Below are 19,608 nucleotides of genomic sequence, written 5' to 3' on the forward strand. Positions count from 1 at the left end.
GAGTAAAGAATTGGCATAATATAAAGAGATTGTGAAAGATATGAATGTTATCTTGTGTAGTCTGACAGAGCTACGGAGTTTTAGATTGACTGTGATAATAGTACATGACTAATGCATTAGCGAAGGTTAATGTAATTCTTACTTTAGGAAGCTACTGTATAATATTTTATAAGTGTAATAGTAGTGTTTGAATATTATATACCTTGTCTGGAACTCCCTTAAGATGGGATTCTAAATTATGTTATTATGTGTATCAACTTGTGAGTATAATAAACCTTGCCTTTGATTCTAACAAAGACTTTCTGTGATTTCTGGAATCCGATGCACAGCTTATAAAATATTAATGCGAACCTATGCAGGATATTAGAAAAGAGAAAATTTTGGTCACATCTGCAGAGTTAATAGGTATCATTAAGTACTGTCCTGAGATTACCCCTTGGTTGTTAATATTAATTAATCTAATAGTGCTAAGTGGCACAGCAAAACAAATAAATTTCTTGGCATTTTACGAGAGGTAAATCTCAGACACTCTGGTACTGCCTCGATCTCGAGGAAATTCCATTATCCCTCAGAGGTACCATGTGCTACCCGATAGAGTGTGTTACGGAGATATAGCATAAAAGGTTAAAATAGTTGTGATAAGGAAGAAAGCGACACAACAATGTGAAAATGAGCTATAAAATGCAGGGTGTACCTTTGGCAGTTCGTAACAAACAAACAGAATTCTTTCTGTGAAAAGAAAGGTTTGTTGCTTTGATACTGACATTGGTGGATAACATACTGTTAGTGAAGTTGTTTTACGTAAGCAGAGAATCAGTAGCGGAAGCTTTATGAAAGTTTCAAACACAGAAAAGAATGAAGAAACGTCAAGGTCCTATCACTCCTGCTGGACTACAATCTCTAATACGATGTTTTGAGGAAACTGGAAATTTGTCAGATCACTGGCAGACCAGTGCTATCCAAAGCTAATACCAGTGCTGTGGTATCGCAAATGAATGCCCTAGCATCAATGGGCAGTGTAAGCAGTGTATGGAAAGCTGCAAGAATAATGGGCATAGTGAAAATGTCTGTATTCTACATCCTTCACAGTGTGTTAAACTTGTATTCATAAAAGCTGCAATCTCTTCACCAGCTATTACCAAGTGATACCACTAAGTGGGAGGAATTCACATGGGCTTTGACAAAAGTCACAGAAGATACACAATGGCTGTACAACATTTTCTGGACTGATGAAGTGCATTTTTTCGTTGCATGATTCCTACACCTAAATTCCTGCATCGAATTTGGATGCAGGACAATCCACAAGCCTACACAGAAGAGCCAATGCATTCACCACAACTCACCACTGTTTGGTGTGGCTTCACTGCATCCATCACTGTCAGTCCCTTTTATTTTGAAGAGCCATGTGCAACAAGGGGCTGGAAGAGGTGCTCAGTAAATGCACAGTGCTACTTGCAATTGCATAGCAATTGCAAGTAGCATTATTAAAGTAGTAAATAGTAGTTTACCATGCTTGCAGAAAAAAAATATTCTTTATCCAATCATGTTCATGCAGGAGAACAAGGCACCACATCATATCACATCTCCCATGAAGCAGTTTTTCTTCAGCCCATCTGGTCAAGAACGACTCATTAGCTGTAATTGCAACTCCACATGTCCCCCCCCCTCGGTCCCTGGACTTGACACCAGTAGATTTTTGGCTGTGGGGCTATTTAAAGTCCCAAGTGCACCCAAATAGCCACCTTCCTTAGTGGAATTAAAAGATGCCATTCACTGCAAAGTTGCTTGCACCCACCCGGATATGCTCCACACTTCTGTAAACGGCATTCTCACCTGCTTGCAGCATGTAATTTCTTGTGCCAACAGACATGTTGAACAATTACTGTAGTGGTATGTAATGGATTTCCTGAATATGAATAAATATGCTTCAAATGCCATTCTGACTGTCATCACTGCTGTTGTCCTCTCAGTGAAAATTTGAACTAAAATTTTTCCCTGCCAAAAAAAAACCTCTTCCTTCATGAAAACCACATTCTAATACACCAATTTTTCTGATTTTTATGAATATATATATATATATATATATATATACACACAGGACCGGCGCATAGTATTTTTCTTGGGTGTGCGATTAATGTTCGGCACCTTTCCAAAAGTTTTTTTGAATAAAGTGTGAATAAAACGAACAGGAAATGATAAACAAATATAAACTGCATTACAGTATAATGTTACCTACAGATTAGTCCTGCTTATAGAAATTTTTTCAAGTTATATAAATTTTCAAAATAATATAAAACAGTAACATAAAGTTTAAGAGATTTATTCAAATATTCTTTACATTAATTTTGCTAAAAGGGACTCGTCTGGCTTTCATTTTAGCAAAATCATGTCATAGTACATCAATGTTGATAGACTGAGCAACAATATTTTCTATTGAAATTAGTGCCAAGTCTATTTTTTTTTAGAATCTGGATTTTAATCAGATCGGATGCATGTGGTCCAGCCCTTACATGGAACTCAACAATTAATCATAAGTTGATTTATGATACATCAAAAAATAAAGAACTATTTTAGGTATATTTTCGTAAATTATAATCAAAAATTACAGTTTTAATATTTAAAAATAACAGGTGTAATTAACTCTATATTTAAACCAAACCTAGTTCAAAAACAAACCAGACTAAAAGTATACACTACATTAGACCTACCAGTCATAATGTATGGAAGCAAAATCTGGACAATAAAACAAAAAGACAAAGATTAACAACAGCAGAAATGAAGTTTATGAGAAAATCTGCAAAGTATACCCTATTTAATCATAAAAGAAATGAAGAAATTATGAAAAAAATTAAACCAAGAACCAGTAATAGAAAAAATTAAAAAATATAAACATAAATGGATGGAACACGTTCAAAGAATGAAAACAGAAAGATTACCAAAACAAGCCTTAAAATATGAGCCATTAGGAAAAAGAAAAGCAGGACGTCCTCTTAAACGATTCAACAATGACTTCTAAGGCCGGAAGAGGCTATGCTAGGCCTAAACTCTTGATATGCATGATGATGATGATGAAATTTCAGTGATATAATCGGGTCCAGGATACAATTTCAGAATTTATTTGTTTGTTTCCGGCAGTGTTGCTAAACCTTTTTTAGATTGTACCCCACCTCAACGCCTCAAAGATTTTGATGCTCCCCTCTAGCATAATAGTCAACCAAGTTCTGAAAAAGCATAATATGAATAGGTACTTCAAATAAAAAAGAAACATAGGTAAAACTGTTTTTAATTTGACTCTCTTCAATGAATATAAATTTTATATTACGCTTTGTATATTATAAACATAAATTGAACTCAACTCGGGAAAATAAAATCCAAGTCAATGTGATCCAAGTCAAAGTGGAGCAAGCTCCCTCACTATTCTTGATATTTTCTCATAATGTAAAAACACACAGCTCCTAAGAGATGTAATACTGCTTTACATTATGAGGAGAGGTCGCTACCCAGACTGGTTTCAACCTTTTTTTTTTTTTTTTGAGGTCTCATCAGTGAGTAGCTAGACCTAAATGATATCAAAGTTTAAGTGAAAAGAACTTACATATCTTCACTATACGAATGCCAGAAAGGTGTGCCACTATATTATATTATAACATATTATAACTAAGATGAAAAGCCAAATGGCTATTTTTCTGGCGAAGTTGATAATTTAACGGGATAAAAATCCCTTATTGTTTTTCAGCCAGTAGGCTAAACTCTAAAATCGAAAACTACGATCTAAGTGTTTCATGCCGACGAACTATCGGTGAATCCAAGCGTAAGTGACCACACCAAGGCAACTCGATGCAAAGGTGGAGCAAGCTCCCTCACTATTCTTGATATTTTCTCATAATGTAAAAACACACAGTTCCTAAGATGTAATACTGCTTTACATTACGAGGAGAGGTCACTACCCAGACCGGTTTCAACCTTTCTTGAGGTCTCATCAGTGTAATCAGTATAATATAGTGGCACACCTTTCTGGCATTCGTATAGCAAAGGTATGTAAGTTCTTTTCACTTAAACTTTGATATCATTTAGGTCTAGCTACTCACTGATGAGATCTCAAAAAAGGTTGAAACCGGCCTGGGTAGTGACCTCTCCTCATAATTTTAAACAGTATTACATCTCTTAGGAGCTGTGTGTTTTTACATTATGAGAAAATATCAAGAATAGTGAGGGAGCTTGCTCCACCTTTGCATCGAGTTGCCTTGGCGTGGTACTACCAAGTGGTCATTTACGCTCGGATTCGCCGATAGTTCGTCGGCATGAAACGCTTAGATCGTAGTTTTCGATCTTACAGTTGCGCATACTGGCTGAAAAACAATAAGGGATTTTTATTCCCTTAATTTATCAACTTCGCCAGAAAAATAGCCGTTTGGCTTTTCATCTTAGTTATAATATGTTATAATATAATATAGTGGCACACCTTTCTGGCATTCGTATAGCGAAGGTATGTAAGTTCTTTTCACTTAAACTTTGATATCATTTAGATCTAGCTACTCACTGATGAGACCTCAAAAAAGGTTGAAACCGGTCTGGGTAGTGACCTTTCCTCATAATGTAAAGCAGTATTACATCTCTTAGGAGCTTTCCTCATAATGTAAAGCAGTATTACATCTCTTAGGAGCTGTGTGTTTTTACATTATGAGAAAATATCAAGAATAGTGAGGGATCTTGCTCCACCTTTGCATCGAGTTGCCTTGGTGTGGTACTACCAAGTGGTCACTTACGCTTGGATTCGCCGATAGCTCGTCGGCATGAAACGCTTAGATCATAGTTTTCGATCTTAGAGTTTTGCATACTGGCTGAAAAACAATAAGGGGTTTTTATCCCCTTAATTTATCAACTTCGCCAGAAAAATAGCCGTTTGGCTTTTCATACTATACTAGTGTTGCCAACTTTTTTTTTCTCGGAAAGTCAGGGTTGCAAAATCGATAATTTATCACAGACAAAGTCAATTTCTTGACTATATCAGTGAAGAAGTGACGAATGCAACATCATTTTCTAATTACCCCCCAACATATTCAAATTGCCCCCCCCCCCTTGTGGGGTATACAACCCACGTTGAGAAACATTGGTTTCTGGGAAGATCTGAAGGGGCCCGAACAGAAGACGACGTACATTCATAATTATATGTACCATTCTGTACTACCATTCGTTGTTCGTTTAAACCCTTATCTCATATTTTTTGACATCTTTTAGGTGCCTGTGTATATTGCACACTTCGCACATGCCACCACATATATATATATATGTGTGTGGTGGCATGTATATGTTACCACTAAAGTGCAGAAATCAGTTATTCTGCAGATTATCTACGTATTGTGCAGATTAACTACGGTGATCCGTTAATGTGCGGAAATTGTTTCATTTCTCAAATTACCTAGGTAATCTGCATTACCTACTAGGCACTCGTTAAAGTGAAAATAAGATCTTTGCTGGAACAACAGCAACGTTTCTGTACGCTTAAATTAACATAATGTTATTTATTTATTTATTTATTCCCGGGGCAGAGCTGACTACTACCGGGTGCGTCCCCAGGTGGCGGATCGGGGAACAGCCTTCAGCTATGGAGGTTAGCTGCGATATAAGCAGAGCAATCTGGCGAATAAGCAGCCATGGACCAACAGCGACTGAGCTATCAGGGCGTGGGGGGAGCAGAAGTGGCAACTCTGTCTCACTTAAAACCTCACAAAGCCCAATGACAACTCAGTGACATGGCGAGTAGTGCCACCATTAAATAAGTACCTGCTGGAGTCACCGCCCCTGACATTGGGAAGCAGCATTGTCAGTACTGACACAAGGTTGAAGCCAAATGATGACGGAAAAGCTTGTGATCAGAGATTTGCAGATGGCAATATGATTATATTGTGTACGTCTGTAATACTGCGGAGCAGAAAGCAAACGGAGAAACTACTGCTCTACCTTATCTCCAGAACAACCACCATGGCGAGCAAACCCTTACAATTGGCCCCAAGTTCCCGGCGTCCCTTAAATGGGACAGGGGTGCGAAGAATCTCCGGGCTCAAAATGGTGTCCACTTTTAAAATTGCAACTTGGAATGTCAGAACTCTGTATGAAGCTGGCAAATTAAGAAATGCCACAAGACAAATGAAGAGGCTGGGCATCCAGATTTTGGGAATTTGCAAGACAAGATAGCCAGGACCTGGAAAGTGTCAACAAGATAATATGACAATGTATTACTCTGGGAATGATGAGAACAAACATCGACATGGTGTAGCTGTAATAGTAGATGAAGAAATCAATAAATCAGTAATAAATTGGATTCCATTTTCTGAAAGGATAATGCTGTCACAACTTAAGGGAAACCCCGTTAACATAAATATCATCCAAGCTTATGCACCCACAGCTGACAAAAGTGAAGAAGATGTTGAAGAGTTTTATGAACACCTAAAAGAGATTAAAAACCTAACAAAGAAACATGATATAAACATAGTGATGGGTGACTTCAATGCAAAAGTGGGAAGAGGGGGTGATGGAGAAATTGTTGGCGAACATGGCTTAGGCACCAGAAATGACAGAGGAGATCGCCTAGTCCAATTCTGTCAGGAAGAAGATCTAACAATAGCAAATACCTGGTTTAAACTTCCACCAAGAAGACTGTACACTTGGAAATCGCCTCAAGATAACCAACATAATATTGTCAGAAATCAAATTGATTATATACTGATAAATAAAAGATTCCACAGTAGTATAAAGAGTGCAAAGACTTATCCTGGAGCAGATATCTCATCAGACCACAATCCCATAGTTGCAGAAGTACGTCTTAGATTAAAATCAGCTAAAAAATCACAAAAGAAGAAAAAGAAAATTGATGTAGAAAAACTGAAAGACCCGAACATAAATAAAAGTGCCAAGACACAGCTTAACCTGCGATTACAACAGATTAACATAGAAGAAAATAAAAGTGTGGAATCTCTTTGGAATAGCTTAAAGAATGCCATCGTAACAACAAGTATTGAAGAAGTAGGTTATGTGAATAATATAAAACAACAGGAATGGATGACAGATGAGATTCTTTCTCTTATTGATACAAGAAGAATGTATAAAAACAAAGACCTAGCCAGGTATACAGAAACACATAACATCATCAAGAAAAAAATAAAAGAAGCCAAGGAAAATTGGATGAAAAATTTATGTACTGAAATTGAACTGCTTCAGAAACAACATGATAATTTCAATCTGTATAAGAAAATCAACGAAATTTCCAGAAAACTGAGGAAAAAGCAAATAGTGTCTCTAAGAGACGAAAATGGAAAAATAGTTCTAGAAGAAGAGAATAAAGCACAGATTTGGATAAAATATGTAACAGAACTTTTCAATGATACTAGACAGAAGCCTATAAATATAAAAGATAACATTCAAGGACCAGCAATCATGAAATGCGAAATAGAGAATGCTATACAAACAAGTAAAACAGGAAAAGCCAGTGGACCAGATGGTGTGCAAACAGAATTTTTAAAATTAATCGAACCAGATAACATCAAACTTCTTGAAAAACTATTTAATAAAATATATGAAAGTGATGAATTTCCATCAGATTGGCTCAAATCTACATTTATCACTATCCCAAAGAAACCCAAAGCGAATTCCTGTGGTGACTTCAGACTTATTAGTCTAATGAGCCAAACATTAAAAATATTTTTGAAAGTAATTCAGAATAATCGCATTTATAGAAAAAGTGAAGAAACTCTAAGTGAAACACAATTCGGCTTTCGGAATGGTTTTGGTACTAGAGAGGCCCTTTTCTGTACCCAAATATTGATACAAAAATGCATAGAAAAACAGAAATCTGTCTTTACGTGTTTCATAGATTTTGAAAAAGCATTCGACAAAGTCAGACACACCAACTTAATAGAAATCCTTCAACAAATAAGGCTAGACGAACAAGACATAAGACTAATAACAAATCTGTATTGGAATCAGTCAGCTACCGTTCAATTAGACAACATTACCAACCAGTGATATTAACATCAAAAGAGGAGTGAGACAAGGATGTGTTTAAAAAAGCATTGGAAGAATGTCCAGAGGGAATCACAATAAATGGAAAGATTGTTAACAACCTACGATATGCAGATGACACCGTGCTAATTGCAGATAACATTATGGATCTCCAAAAACTCGTTGACAGAGTATACATAGAAAGCCAAAGAATGGGAATAAATATAAACATCAACAAGACAAAATACATGATCATCAGCAAACATCCAGCCTCATCAATGAAACTGACACTCAATGGGAAAAATATTGATCAAGTGTCAAGATATAAATATCTTGGTTGCTGGATTAATGAACGGTGGGATCCAGAAATAGATATAAAGACAAGGATTGAAGTTGCACTGCAGTCCTTCATGAAAATGAGAACACTAATCTGCAATAAAGACCTAAACATGGAAATCAGATGCCAAATGCTGAAATGTTACGTGTGGTCTATTCTGCTCTATGGAGTTGAAACATGGACACTGAAGGCGACAACCATCAAGAAAATCGAAGCCTTTGAGATGTGGCTATACAGAAGAATGCTAAAGATATCATGGACAGAAAAAATTACCAATGAAGATGTCTTAAAATCCATTGGCAAAGCTAAACATCTTGTACAAGTAATCAAGAAACGAAAAACATCATATCTTGGACACATCATGAGAAACAGCAAATAACAACTTCTACAAACTATTTTGGTAGGAAGAATTGATGGCAAAGGAACTAGAGGAAGAAAAAGAATATCATGGTTTGACAACATCAAGACGTGGACAGGAAAGAGCAGTGCACAACTGCTCAGATTAGCACAAGAGCACGGTTTGTTCACCAAGATGGTCGCTGACCTTCGATAGAAGATAGCACAATAAGAAGAAGATTTATTTATTTTTCGATATCTACAGAATCAAGTTAATACAATCAAACAATCAACAAATTAGTTGATAGAATCAATCATCAATCAATTAATATAATACAAGGAATCAAACGGTTTAAAATATTATTACAATTAAGAAAAAAAACATATGATAAAATTATGTTTACTTATTAAAAAACCAAACTAAAAGTGGAGGGAGAGGGGGGGGAAGGAGTAGGGAAAGGAAATGAGAGAAACAAACTTTTGAACTTTAATGATACGGAAGCCGTTAATGTGCACATTACCTAGGTAAAATGCGGAAAACTCTTGATTCTACACGTTAACGGAGCAAATCAGTTAATCTGCAGATTAGCTAGGTAATGTGCACATTAACGGTTTTCGCACTTTAGTGGTAACATATATATACATGCCATGGGGAAACAGAAACACCAAATATATAGACCTGGTGATGGAACCTATTTAATTCAAAGGAGAAAATATGCTTAAGTTAGATGGCATAGTCAAAAATAGTTTGCATTTCGTTCAATCATGATTGAACGAAATGCAATCATGACTACACATCAATACCTGAGGTCAGTGGCGCACTCAGGATTTAATCTTGGAGGGGGCCGAGAACTCAAGATTTAATTTTGGCAGGTGGGGGGGGGGGGCCTAGTTGAGTAGACGATTTGAGAATGCATACTACACATTGCATATTAGCTATGACTGAGCATCTGCAGTGATCGCCAATACATGATACCCATGGTCTCCTCTGGCTCGGCTCGGGCAAAGGAAGTAGCGGCCAACCACTATTTTGTTCACTTTGCGTTCACAGCAACCAGGATACCCGAGAGCTATAGGGTATTCCCACCTTATGTGACCGCTAATTCATAAGTAGCATAGAAATAGAAGATACGACACAACATACATTTTTTAAAAAAATAAAATAATTTTAATTAGGAAAAGTTTTTTGGAAATTTTTCTAGTGTTTTTTTTTTCCTTTTTCTTTTGGGGGAGCCAGGACCCCTTGGCCCCCTCTCTGGGTGCACCAATGCCTGAGGTAGAAAAAGCCATAAAAAAAATCTGAAATGTGAAAAGGCAGCTGGTTTAAATGATATTCAATCAGAAATGGTCAAATATTATTATTATCTGAAACATCTAGAGAGTCAAGGACTCATCAATAGAGACTATATATCACCCAAACCAGATACCTTCCCTTAAACTCATTTACAGTAGATGCACTCACTGCTTCAACAGGCAAGCAATTCCACTCACTCACTACTCTATGAGAGAAAAATCTAATTCTTGCCCTTTCTTTCTTATAAGCAAAGAAACTTAACTTTTCTCCTCACCTTCAATATAATGAAAAACTTCATCAGATGATATCTACTATAACATCCATTCATAAGTTTGTTGGTATCTGTCATATCACTGCTCTTTCTCCTGTTAACCAGAGTCTGTAGTCCACATACAATCTGTTCTCATAATCTAAATTCTAATTCCTGATATAATCTTTGTATCTCTTCTTTGCATACTTTCCACAGTTTCTTTATCCCGTTGGAATTGAGAAGACCAAATCTGTGCACACTAAACCAGTTGCAGAGTTACTAAAGTTATTTTGCCTTATAAAGAGGCAAAATAACTTCCTTATCCTTACATGTCAAGGTTCTCTTCAACATTGAAATTATCCTCTGAATTGTATTTGCACATTTGCTATGTGACCAATGAACTTCAAATTCCTATCCACCATTACACCAAAATCCCTAGCTTCATCAGTTCCTTTTAACATAACCCAACTATTATACTATACAGTTGAAAGTCTCATCATAATGCATAGCTTTATGCTCACTAACATTGAATTTATAGCCATTTTCATTTGCCCAAATTTCCAGCCTATTCAAATCATTCTGCAAGTGCTGAATATCAGTAGCATCTGGGATTGTTCTGCCTTATCTTTGCATCACCAGCAAACAATCGGACATTTGTTAGATCCTTCCTAATGGCATTAATGTATAGATTGAACAACAATGGTTGAAGGACTAAAACCTCAGATACGCCACTGGTCACCTTAAATCTGGCAGATTCACACCCACCATATACCAATTTTTTGATACCTGTCTAACAACCATCCACTTATCGAATTCAAGAGTTTATATTGAAAATCCATATTCTCCAGTTTATGCAACAGCCTTTCATGTGGTATCCTATGGAATGCCTTAGAAAATCCAAAAGTCTCACAGTGTGACAATTACCTTCTTCTGAGTCACCCATAACATTATTATGAAATATGAGCAATTTGTTAAAACATGCTTTACCTTGCAGAGTATAGCTTGTCTGTCTACCCATTTCTGTATTCGAGTTCTTACCGACTTCTCTAAAATCTTGACCACCTCACTAAAGATACTGATAAGTCAATAGTTTTTGCAATACAATTTTTGCACTACCCTTGTACAACAGAAATATCATACATTGATTTCATTCCTGTGGTATCTTTCCTGAGCTGACTCAAGTTATACAAACATGTCAAAGGCCTAGCCAAGATGAGAATGAGGTTTTCCATTCCACCCGAATGGAATGGAAAACCTCATTCTCACGCACCTCTAGCTGTTCGTCCAATGTAATAGTAACACTGTGCAGCATGTTACCTAGTCCAGCCATAAATACTGTTACAACATGAACAGCACATAAACCTTTAATTTATCAGTAAATCATTTACAGTTTTCAGTGCATACAAACCACATGTATAATATGCATATAGCACTCAATGATCGAATGTCCTCCTGTTGCATTCACACATGCTCCAAGTCTGTGAGGCCACATGCTGATGGCGGTACACAAACCAAAATGCTGCAACTGCTCACTCCAAATCCACCTTCAGGCTGGCAATGCTCAGGTGTCGTTTCTTGCAGGCTAGTCTCTCAAGCTCTGACCACAATGACCAACAGATTCAGATCAGGATCCAGACAGCCAATGAGATGGTGATATGTGGTTGGGCAAATTTGCCACCAATGACTTTTGTGTGATCCTTGCCTTATGGGCAGGGGTTGAGTCCTGTGGGAAGATTCACTGCCTACCATGAAACAAGGTGTTGTTCAGGGGCCATATCCCAGGTCCAGCATGGTGTCTTGATACACTTTGGTGGAGGTTTTGACCACTTTCTTGCAGAAATGCAACTTGGATACCCTAATACGTCACCCCACCAAACTCGTTGATAGGGTGATGACCTCTCTGAATCCTGGGTGCCATGGTACATGCTGTGTGATCATCTGGGGCATACATCCGATCGTTTTGGGGATTAAACAACTCTTCAATGGTGAAAATTTTCTCATCTCTGAAACGGATATCTCTGTCTGTTGTTTGTGTACTGCCAGAGAAGTGCCTTTGATTTTATCATCCTCTGCTGCATAAGCTGTGGTGTTGGGAAGTGCCCAATAGAACGACGACAGACTCTCACCCCAGTCATCAGCTAGTATATGTGATTGATCTTTACGAAACATCCATCTATCGCAACATCACTTTCTGTGTTCTCACAGGATTATGGCAGAGGTGTGCCTTCACAGTCCTCATAAGCTGTTGCGTCCTAACACAACAGTTGGCCTGTTCTTTGGTGGTAAGATATACATCTTCTATTTATCGTTATAATGGTTAATAGTCCAATACATAAACATCCTACTGATCCTGAATGTTTTTTGGTCGATTGGTAGAGCCTCTGCTACTAATGGCTCAAGCAAAAAGTTAAGCAAGTTTGAGCGCAGTTAGTAGTTGGAAGAAGTTCAATCATTCGATGCTGTTGGCACACTCTCCTTCGATGAGTCTTTGGACTCCCTGGAGGTGTCACAATAATAATAATCAGCTAACGCCTTTTATTCTCTTATAGGCAAGGCCTTTTAACTGAAGAAGACGGGAAAACAAGTGCTGCCATCTCTTGGTACCTAACCTTACCCATATATGTTTCTGTCTGAAATAATGCGAGTTCTACAGTCAATTTTCTTGAGTTTTCGGGAAGAAAAACTTGAGTTTCTGGGAGAAAAAAATCCACTTGCCCATGCCAGAGATCAACTAACTCAGTAACCAGTCAAAGATAGGCTTAGAAAAAGTTCCTCCAGTTGGCAAATAGATGTAAACTGAAGTCTATCTTTGGGCAGCCTAAGACAGTATTTTTAGAATGATGAAAATAACAGGTGGATGCATTCCAACTTTGTGAAGTGTTATTAGAACTACACAGGTCTCATAATCTCCCCACTGCATTTTAACTCGTACAACCAGACAACCCTCTCCACTGATATGCACACAGGTGTTGTCTGCACACGGTGCCATCAAGGGAACTGGCCTTGTGCCATTCTGTGGACAGCACAGGGGTGTGCAGAAATTGTAACAATATTTATGGTAAGACTGTGTACATACCCAAGTTGATAAATCTTAGTGAAGTGAGCACTCATTATATGAACCACCTCATCTGCCTCTGATACTAGGGCACCATCTGCAAAGATAGTGAAGTTATACTTCCGTTTTGATTCTTTCTTTTACTTGAGATATAACTTGTGGCATAATTGCTTTCTCTCTCTCTCTCTCTCTCTCCAGGTACTGGTCCCACCTTAATTTTGAACACTGTAACTGGGACCCAAGAACACTGGGTTCTTGGGACCCAGTTATAGTACTAGCCCCAATATTTAATTATGATAGGTCAGAGATGTAAGGAGAATTTGTCATGTGATCTGACTTTGTCATGTGAAGTTAGAAATAAAAGATATAAGTATTCATTACAGAAAAGGAATTCTCACATTCAGCCATTAATGCTAATAGAAAATCTGAAAGAATATCGATTTTAATAGAAACAAAATCAATGATGATTATACAGATCTACGCACCAACCACATCTGATGAAGAAAGTGAAGAATTTTGGATATTCATTATGAGTGATTGGAATACCAAAATAGGAAAGGAAGGAATAAGTTCTATTGTAGGCTCATATGGACATGGCATAAGAAATGATTGAGGTGACAGATGAATTGAATTTTGTAAAACATAAACTGATAATTGCAAACATGTATTATGAACAAAAAGAAAAAAGCAGAATACATATGGAGATCTCCTGATGGAACATATACTAATCAAACAGATTTTATTGTGATCAATCGGAGATATAGAAATAACAAATGCAAAAGTTATGCCAAGTGCTGAACGTGATCAGACTACAGACTTGTGAGAATTACAATAAATATAAAGTTAATAGAGATAACTACCAGATTTAGGACATTCAAGTGGAACACAGCTAAATTAAATAACAGTAACACTTTATTTCAACATAATATAGCACAGTATACTGAAAAGAAAGAAGACCCTAACAAATGGATCAGGATAAAAGAAGTGATGATGACTGCAGCAGAAAATCATATTTTTGTAGCAGCTAATTATCATATTAAAAGAAGGTCATATAATAATCTCTTCTCATTAATAATCTCATTAATTTTCAAAAACCAATTCTAAAATATCATTACCAATGAAACAAACTATTGTTACCAATGAATATCAAATTTTCAGCCCAAAAATCATTAAAAAAATACCTCATTAAGCAGTTGTTGAAATTTTGCTCTATCATATTTCTTCATATGAATTTCATCGTCCTGGCTATGATTTAACATTCTCATCCTTTCAAACATTGCATCCTGTTTCAGATCTGGAACAACTCCTTCAATCACAAAAACTAATTTCACACCAAGTTTCAGTAAGCAAGAAACTCGATAAAAGAGATTTCTGTCAATTAACAACAACAATAAGACAACAACATAACAATAAAATGTCCAAATTCAGATATAATTTTACTATGAATTTTTAATTTTTTAGTAATTAAACATGTATATACACTATCTACCGATAATTGTCCAGACATTTTAAAAATTTACAATTGATACCAGCAGGCAAACCCTAATATTAGATATGTGCAGCTTTTTGGCTTTGATCACCTCCTGCACCCTTTGAGATAGGCTTTCCACCAATGTGTAGCAGACATCAGGTGGAATTTGTCTCCATTCCTCCATCAACACAGCACTGAGTTCAGTGACAGATCGAGGATATGCAGAGGTCAGGACTCTGCACAGGCCAGGACAGTCGTTTAACACCCATCTCTTCATAACATTCCATAACAGCTGCAGCTTTGTGGCATGGGACATTGTTGTCATGATAATAACATGGCTCCATTCCATAAAAACTCCACAGTGTAGGCAGCACCTGATTATCCAGAATATCAAGGAACAACAACCAGTGGTCCCACTCCAAACCAGCTGAATGCATCCCACACCATTACTCCACCACCAAACTTTACTGTGGGCACAACATGCTGTGGTAACAAGCATTCACCAGGCTGCCTCCACACCACACACAGCTATCAGACTGAAAATTGGTGAACATTGATTCATCGCTTCAAAGTACTGTTTTCCACTAGTCAAGTGTCTAGTCACATGCTCTCTGCACCAGGCCAGGCCAGATGAGCTGCCATGTTGTTGTGATGTTCGGCTTGTGTGCTGCTCTTCTGTGGAAACCCTGTAAATGGAGTTCTTTTCATACAGTGTTAGTACTCACCATGGTGTTACTGGTGCTCTGAAACTCATCAGGGAGTCTGTGCCAACTGTAGCCAGTTTTTGCGTGCACACCCATTTTAACACCCTCCTGTCCCTGTCAGTCATTTTCAGCAGCTGTCCTGGGTGTTTTCCTGCACTAGTGATGCCAGAATGTCTCCATTTGCTGATCACACCTTGTATATACATCATTAAGCATAAATTAACTTCACTTTAGCTGGATGGATTTTAATGAAATCTGATATTTAAGGATCTTTACTAAAATCTGTTAGGACATTATTCATTCATCTTTTCATTAAGTTTTACGTCGTCTATCAATGTGATAGACTGAATGTGATAATCTCATTTAGAAATGGGATTATCACATTCAGCTTATCTTTATATCAGTTTGCATTATTATTTAACTGTTATTTATCTCAGTAAATATATATTTATAATTTATTTATTTATCTGAATTATTATTATTTATCTGAATTTATCATCATCATCATCAAATTCCTAATACATGAAAAGATTACACTATTACTAACTTCCTATAAATTTCCTCTAAATTAGCTTGTTATCTGATAGGATTTCAATATTGTCTGATCTCATATGTTGCTCTTCTTAGGCATTTCTAGGAGGGCTGATATGAAATTTATTTCATATCAATCCACCTAGAATTTGGTCTTCCTCCAGGTCTTTTTTCTACCATCCTATAATTAAATACCTGTTTTGCTAATTTTTCCTCTCTCATTCTACTTAAGTGACCATACCACCTGAGATTAGAGATTATCACACATTCCTAAATGTTCACAATAATGAAACATTTCAGTGAGTACAGTGATTAGTGAAGATGGAAAACTTGGAATGTGGAAATAGACAACATAATAAGTAAAGCTGGCATGGAGGGCATTCAGTTGAATAAATTTATAACGCTGTTTTAAAACCGAATAAGAAACCCAAAGATTGGAATCAGAGAGTTTCATGCCAAATATAGTATAGTATAGTAAACTATAAAAGTATCGGCAACTACCAGCGTGAGCTAATGCACATAATCCCATAGTACAAACTCGGGCAACTCACAGCAAAAGTGGTAAAGTTCTGATTGCTATTCTTGGTATTTTCCATAATGTAAAACACATTTCCTAGGAAATGTATGCTGTTATTACATTATAGTGGGAGGTCACTACCCAGACTGGTTTCAGCCTTTATTGAGGCTTCATCAGTGAGTAGCTAGACCAAATTAATACCAAAGGGTATAGCGAAAAGAACTTATATACTCTGCTATATGTCAAAAAGGTGCACCCATTAAGTTACTTAAATATAAAGAGCCAATAGGCTTCATTTCGGTGATATAAACATTATTTAAATTCAGGGCATATTAAATCCCACATTGTTTTAAAACCGAATAAGAAACTCAAAGATTGGAATCAGAGAGTTTCATGCCGAATATAGTATAGTAAACTATAAAAGTATCGGCGACTACTAGCGTGAGCTAATGCACGTGGTCCAAGCACGTAGTACTTGGATCACGTGCAACTTGGGCAACTCTAACATATTCTTATTAAAGCAGTATATACAGTTAGCTTCAAAAGAGTTATTTACCAAAACATCTAATACAAACTATATCGAGACAAACAAAGTTTATTTTTTTTTACAATATTCACAAGGGACTTAACCTAAGTAAAAAATCGATGTAATGTGCTTTGGAATATTTAATATTTAAGCTACAATTGAGTTTTTACACTTTGCTTATAATCATATTCAGTCGGCTCGCTGTTTGACTTCCACTGATTTAAATTAATTCATTTACCCAGACTTATTAGTCTTATTATTAGCAGTTTTAACGAAAAATAAATAAACAATAGCAATACACTTCAAGCGAATTAAAAATAATACAAAATAATGATAAATAAAATATTATGTTTTCAGTTTTAATTAAATTTGTAAGTAAGGAGGAATACACAAGAGATCGACCAAAAATCGCTTCGCATTCGACCAGTCGATCGTGTTTGACAGGTTGAGCACCCTGATCTCTATGGATCTCATCATGAAGGAAAGTGGTATTAAACATATCAGAATTGGAGATGTTAATGTCATTATTTGCTTTATGCAGACGATGTTATACTTCTAAATAAATCCGCTAAAAGTTTGCAAGATTCCCTGACTAAATTGAATAACTGTTGTAATAGATATGGTATGAAGGTCAGCAATAAAAAGACAAAGACAATGAATATAGGCAGAATCGTTAAAAATGTCAATTGTGTTTTGAATAGGAAACTTGTGGAACAAGTAAAACATTTCAGCTATTTAGGCATGATTTTTAGTGAAGATGGTAAATTAAATATAGAAATAGACAACAGAATCAACAAAGCTGGTATGATAGGAAGTCAATTGAATAAATTCATATGGAATAAGAAAGAAATTAGTTGGAACACTAAATTAGCTAAATGTATACAAGACAATGTTCAAAATAGTTTTAACTTATGGATCTGAGAGCTGGGTCAGAAGTAAAACACTTGACCAAAGACTAGAGACCGCAGATGTGAGAGTTCTGAGAAAGATTACAGGCGTGAACAGATGGCATCAATGGCAATATCATATTAAAAACGAGGATATTAGGAAAGAACTTGACATTGTTAGCATCCAGGAATGTGTTAGCAGAGCTGATCTCAGGTGGTATGGTCACTTAGGCGAGGAAAGATTAGCAAAACAAGTGTTCTCTGCCAGGTTGGCAGGAAAACGACCCAGAGGAAGACCAAGATATAGGTGGATTGATACGGTATAGAGTGCCTTAGATCTGAAATATAAGATCTGATAATGTTGGAGTCTTGACAAGTAACAGACTGATTTGGAGGAGAATTGTAGATAGGAAGTTAGTAATGATGTAAATTTTTCATGTAGTACTATCATATCCCGTACACCCCTTGAGGGTACATACATGTCAGGAATTTGATGATGATGATGATCAAAAATGTTTAAATAACAACTGCTGAAATGCATTAGTTTTTCTCCAAAAGATGCGTAGAACAGGAGAATGCCATGAGACAGCATTCTGCTATTCTGTTGCACCACCTCAGTATTGGCTAACTGAACTTCAGCTGAAAAGACATTATATTCCATCTAAGAAACAAGATTCCTTGTGTCTTAGATGAAATTCAAACTCAAGTTTTTAAAATGAATTAAACATTGCTTTGTGCTTCTGAATACACTACAGAGATAATTAACAGTGGAAGTACAAGTATATCTATTTAGGATGGAAAATAACTATGGGGGGTTATATATGCAAAAGTACAAGTAAAAACAAAAATGCTGTTCTATCAATGCATTATTCCAGTCATGATCTCAGCCATGTAGTGAAAGAAATTCAATAAGAAACTGATGAAACCATGAAAACATTACAATATACAAAATTCAAGTAAAGAAATGAATTTCATGATAGCATTCATACAATAACATTATTGAAGAAACCAGACAAAGAGGTTTTTTCACCTATACAAATATACCATGAACATAATGTTGTTTTGCCTAATTTTGTTAATAAACACAGTTTGATTCAAATAAAAAAATACTGTGATGAGTCAAATTTTGCATACCAATATTCATTAAAAGGGGTGCTTAAAGGTCAAAGCTGTATAACTGAGAGGAGACCTCCACATAGCCTTCAAAGGAATGCGGAGAACGGACAAGGGCTTCTGACCTAATGTCCAATCCTCACCTTCTCGTGGTGCACTCTGTTGGTTATCTACTTGGATACTGAACGAACAAGAATGGAACTGAACTTGGATACTGAACGAACAAGGCTGGCAATTTGGGATTTAGTCGACCAAATTGTATTCTTACTGGTTAAACCAAAATAAAAAATGATGGTACAACATGACAAAATTTCATGTCGGCTGGGGCATCACCCGGTTAAACAAAGGCCCCGTTGTTTTCGCCAGGGAAACAGACTGAACAGTGAAAAGTCAGCTACTGGAACAAATCTGAAAGCACACCCCCAACTCAACATCACCAGAATTAAACATCAGTACTATCAACATAAGAAGCCTGAATGGCAAAGAAATGGAGCTAGCTGAGGAATTAGATAAGTACCAGATCGACATAATAGGGGTGACTGAAACAAAAAAGACAAAAACTGGTGAGATCTTTCTGAGCAATAAATAC

General features: G+C 36.5%; 1 protein-coding gene across 2 annotated transcripts in view; it reads right to left on the minus strand.

The window, feature by feature from the left end:
- Positions 1–19,608, minus strand: part of Gen (XPG-like endonuclease) — a 317,873-nt gene that overhangs the window by 257,581 nt on the left and 40,684 nt on the right. For both annotated transcript variants that reach the window (XM_090416218.1, XM_090416217.1), the window contains exon 3: positions 14,452–14,641. In XM_090416218.1, coding sequence (XP_090272344.1) covers positions 14,452–14,641 — 190 coding nt within the window. The remainder of the gene's footprint in view (positions 1–14,451; positions 14,642–19,608) is intronic.

This window comes from Typopeltis vanoorti, chromosome 3, assembly GCF_054136105.1.
Source record: "Typopeltis vanoorti isolate ZY-2024b chromosome 3, IOZ_Tvanoo_1.0, whole genome shotgun sequence".
Taxonomy (NCBI): Eukaryota; Metazoa; Arthropoda; class Arachnida; order Uropygi; family Thelyphonidae; genus Typopeltis; species Typopeltis vanoorti.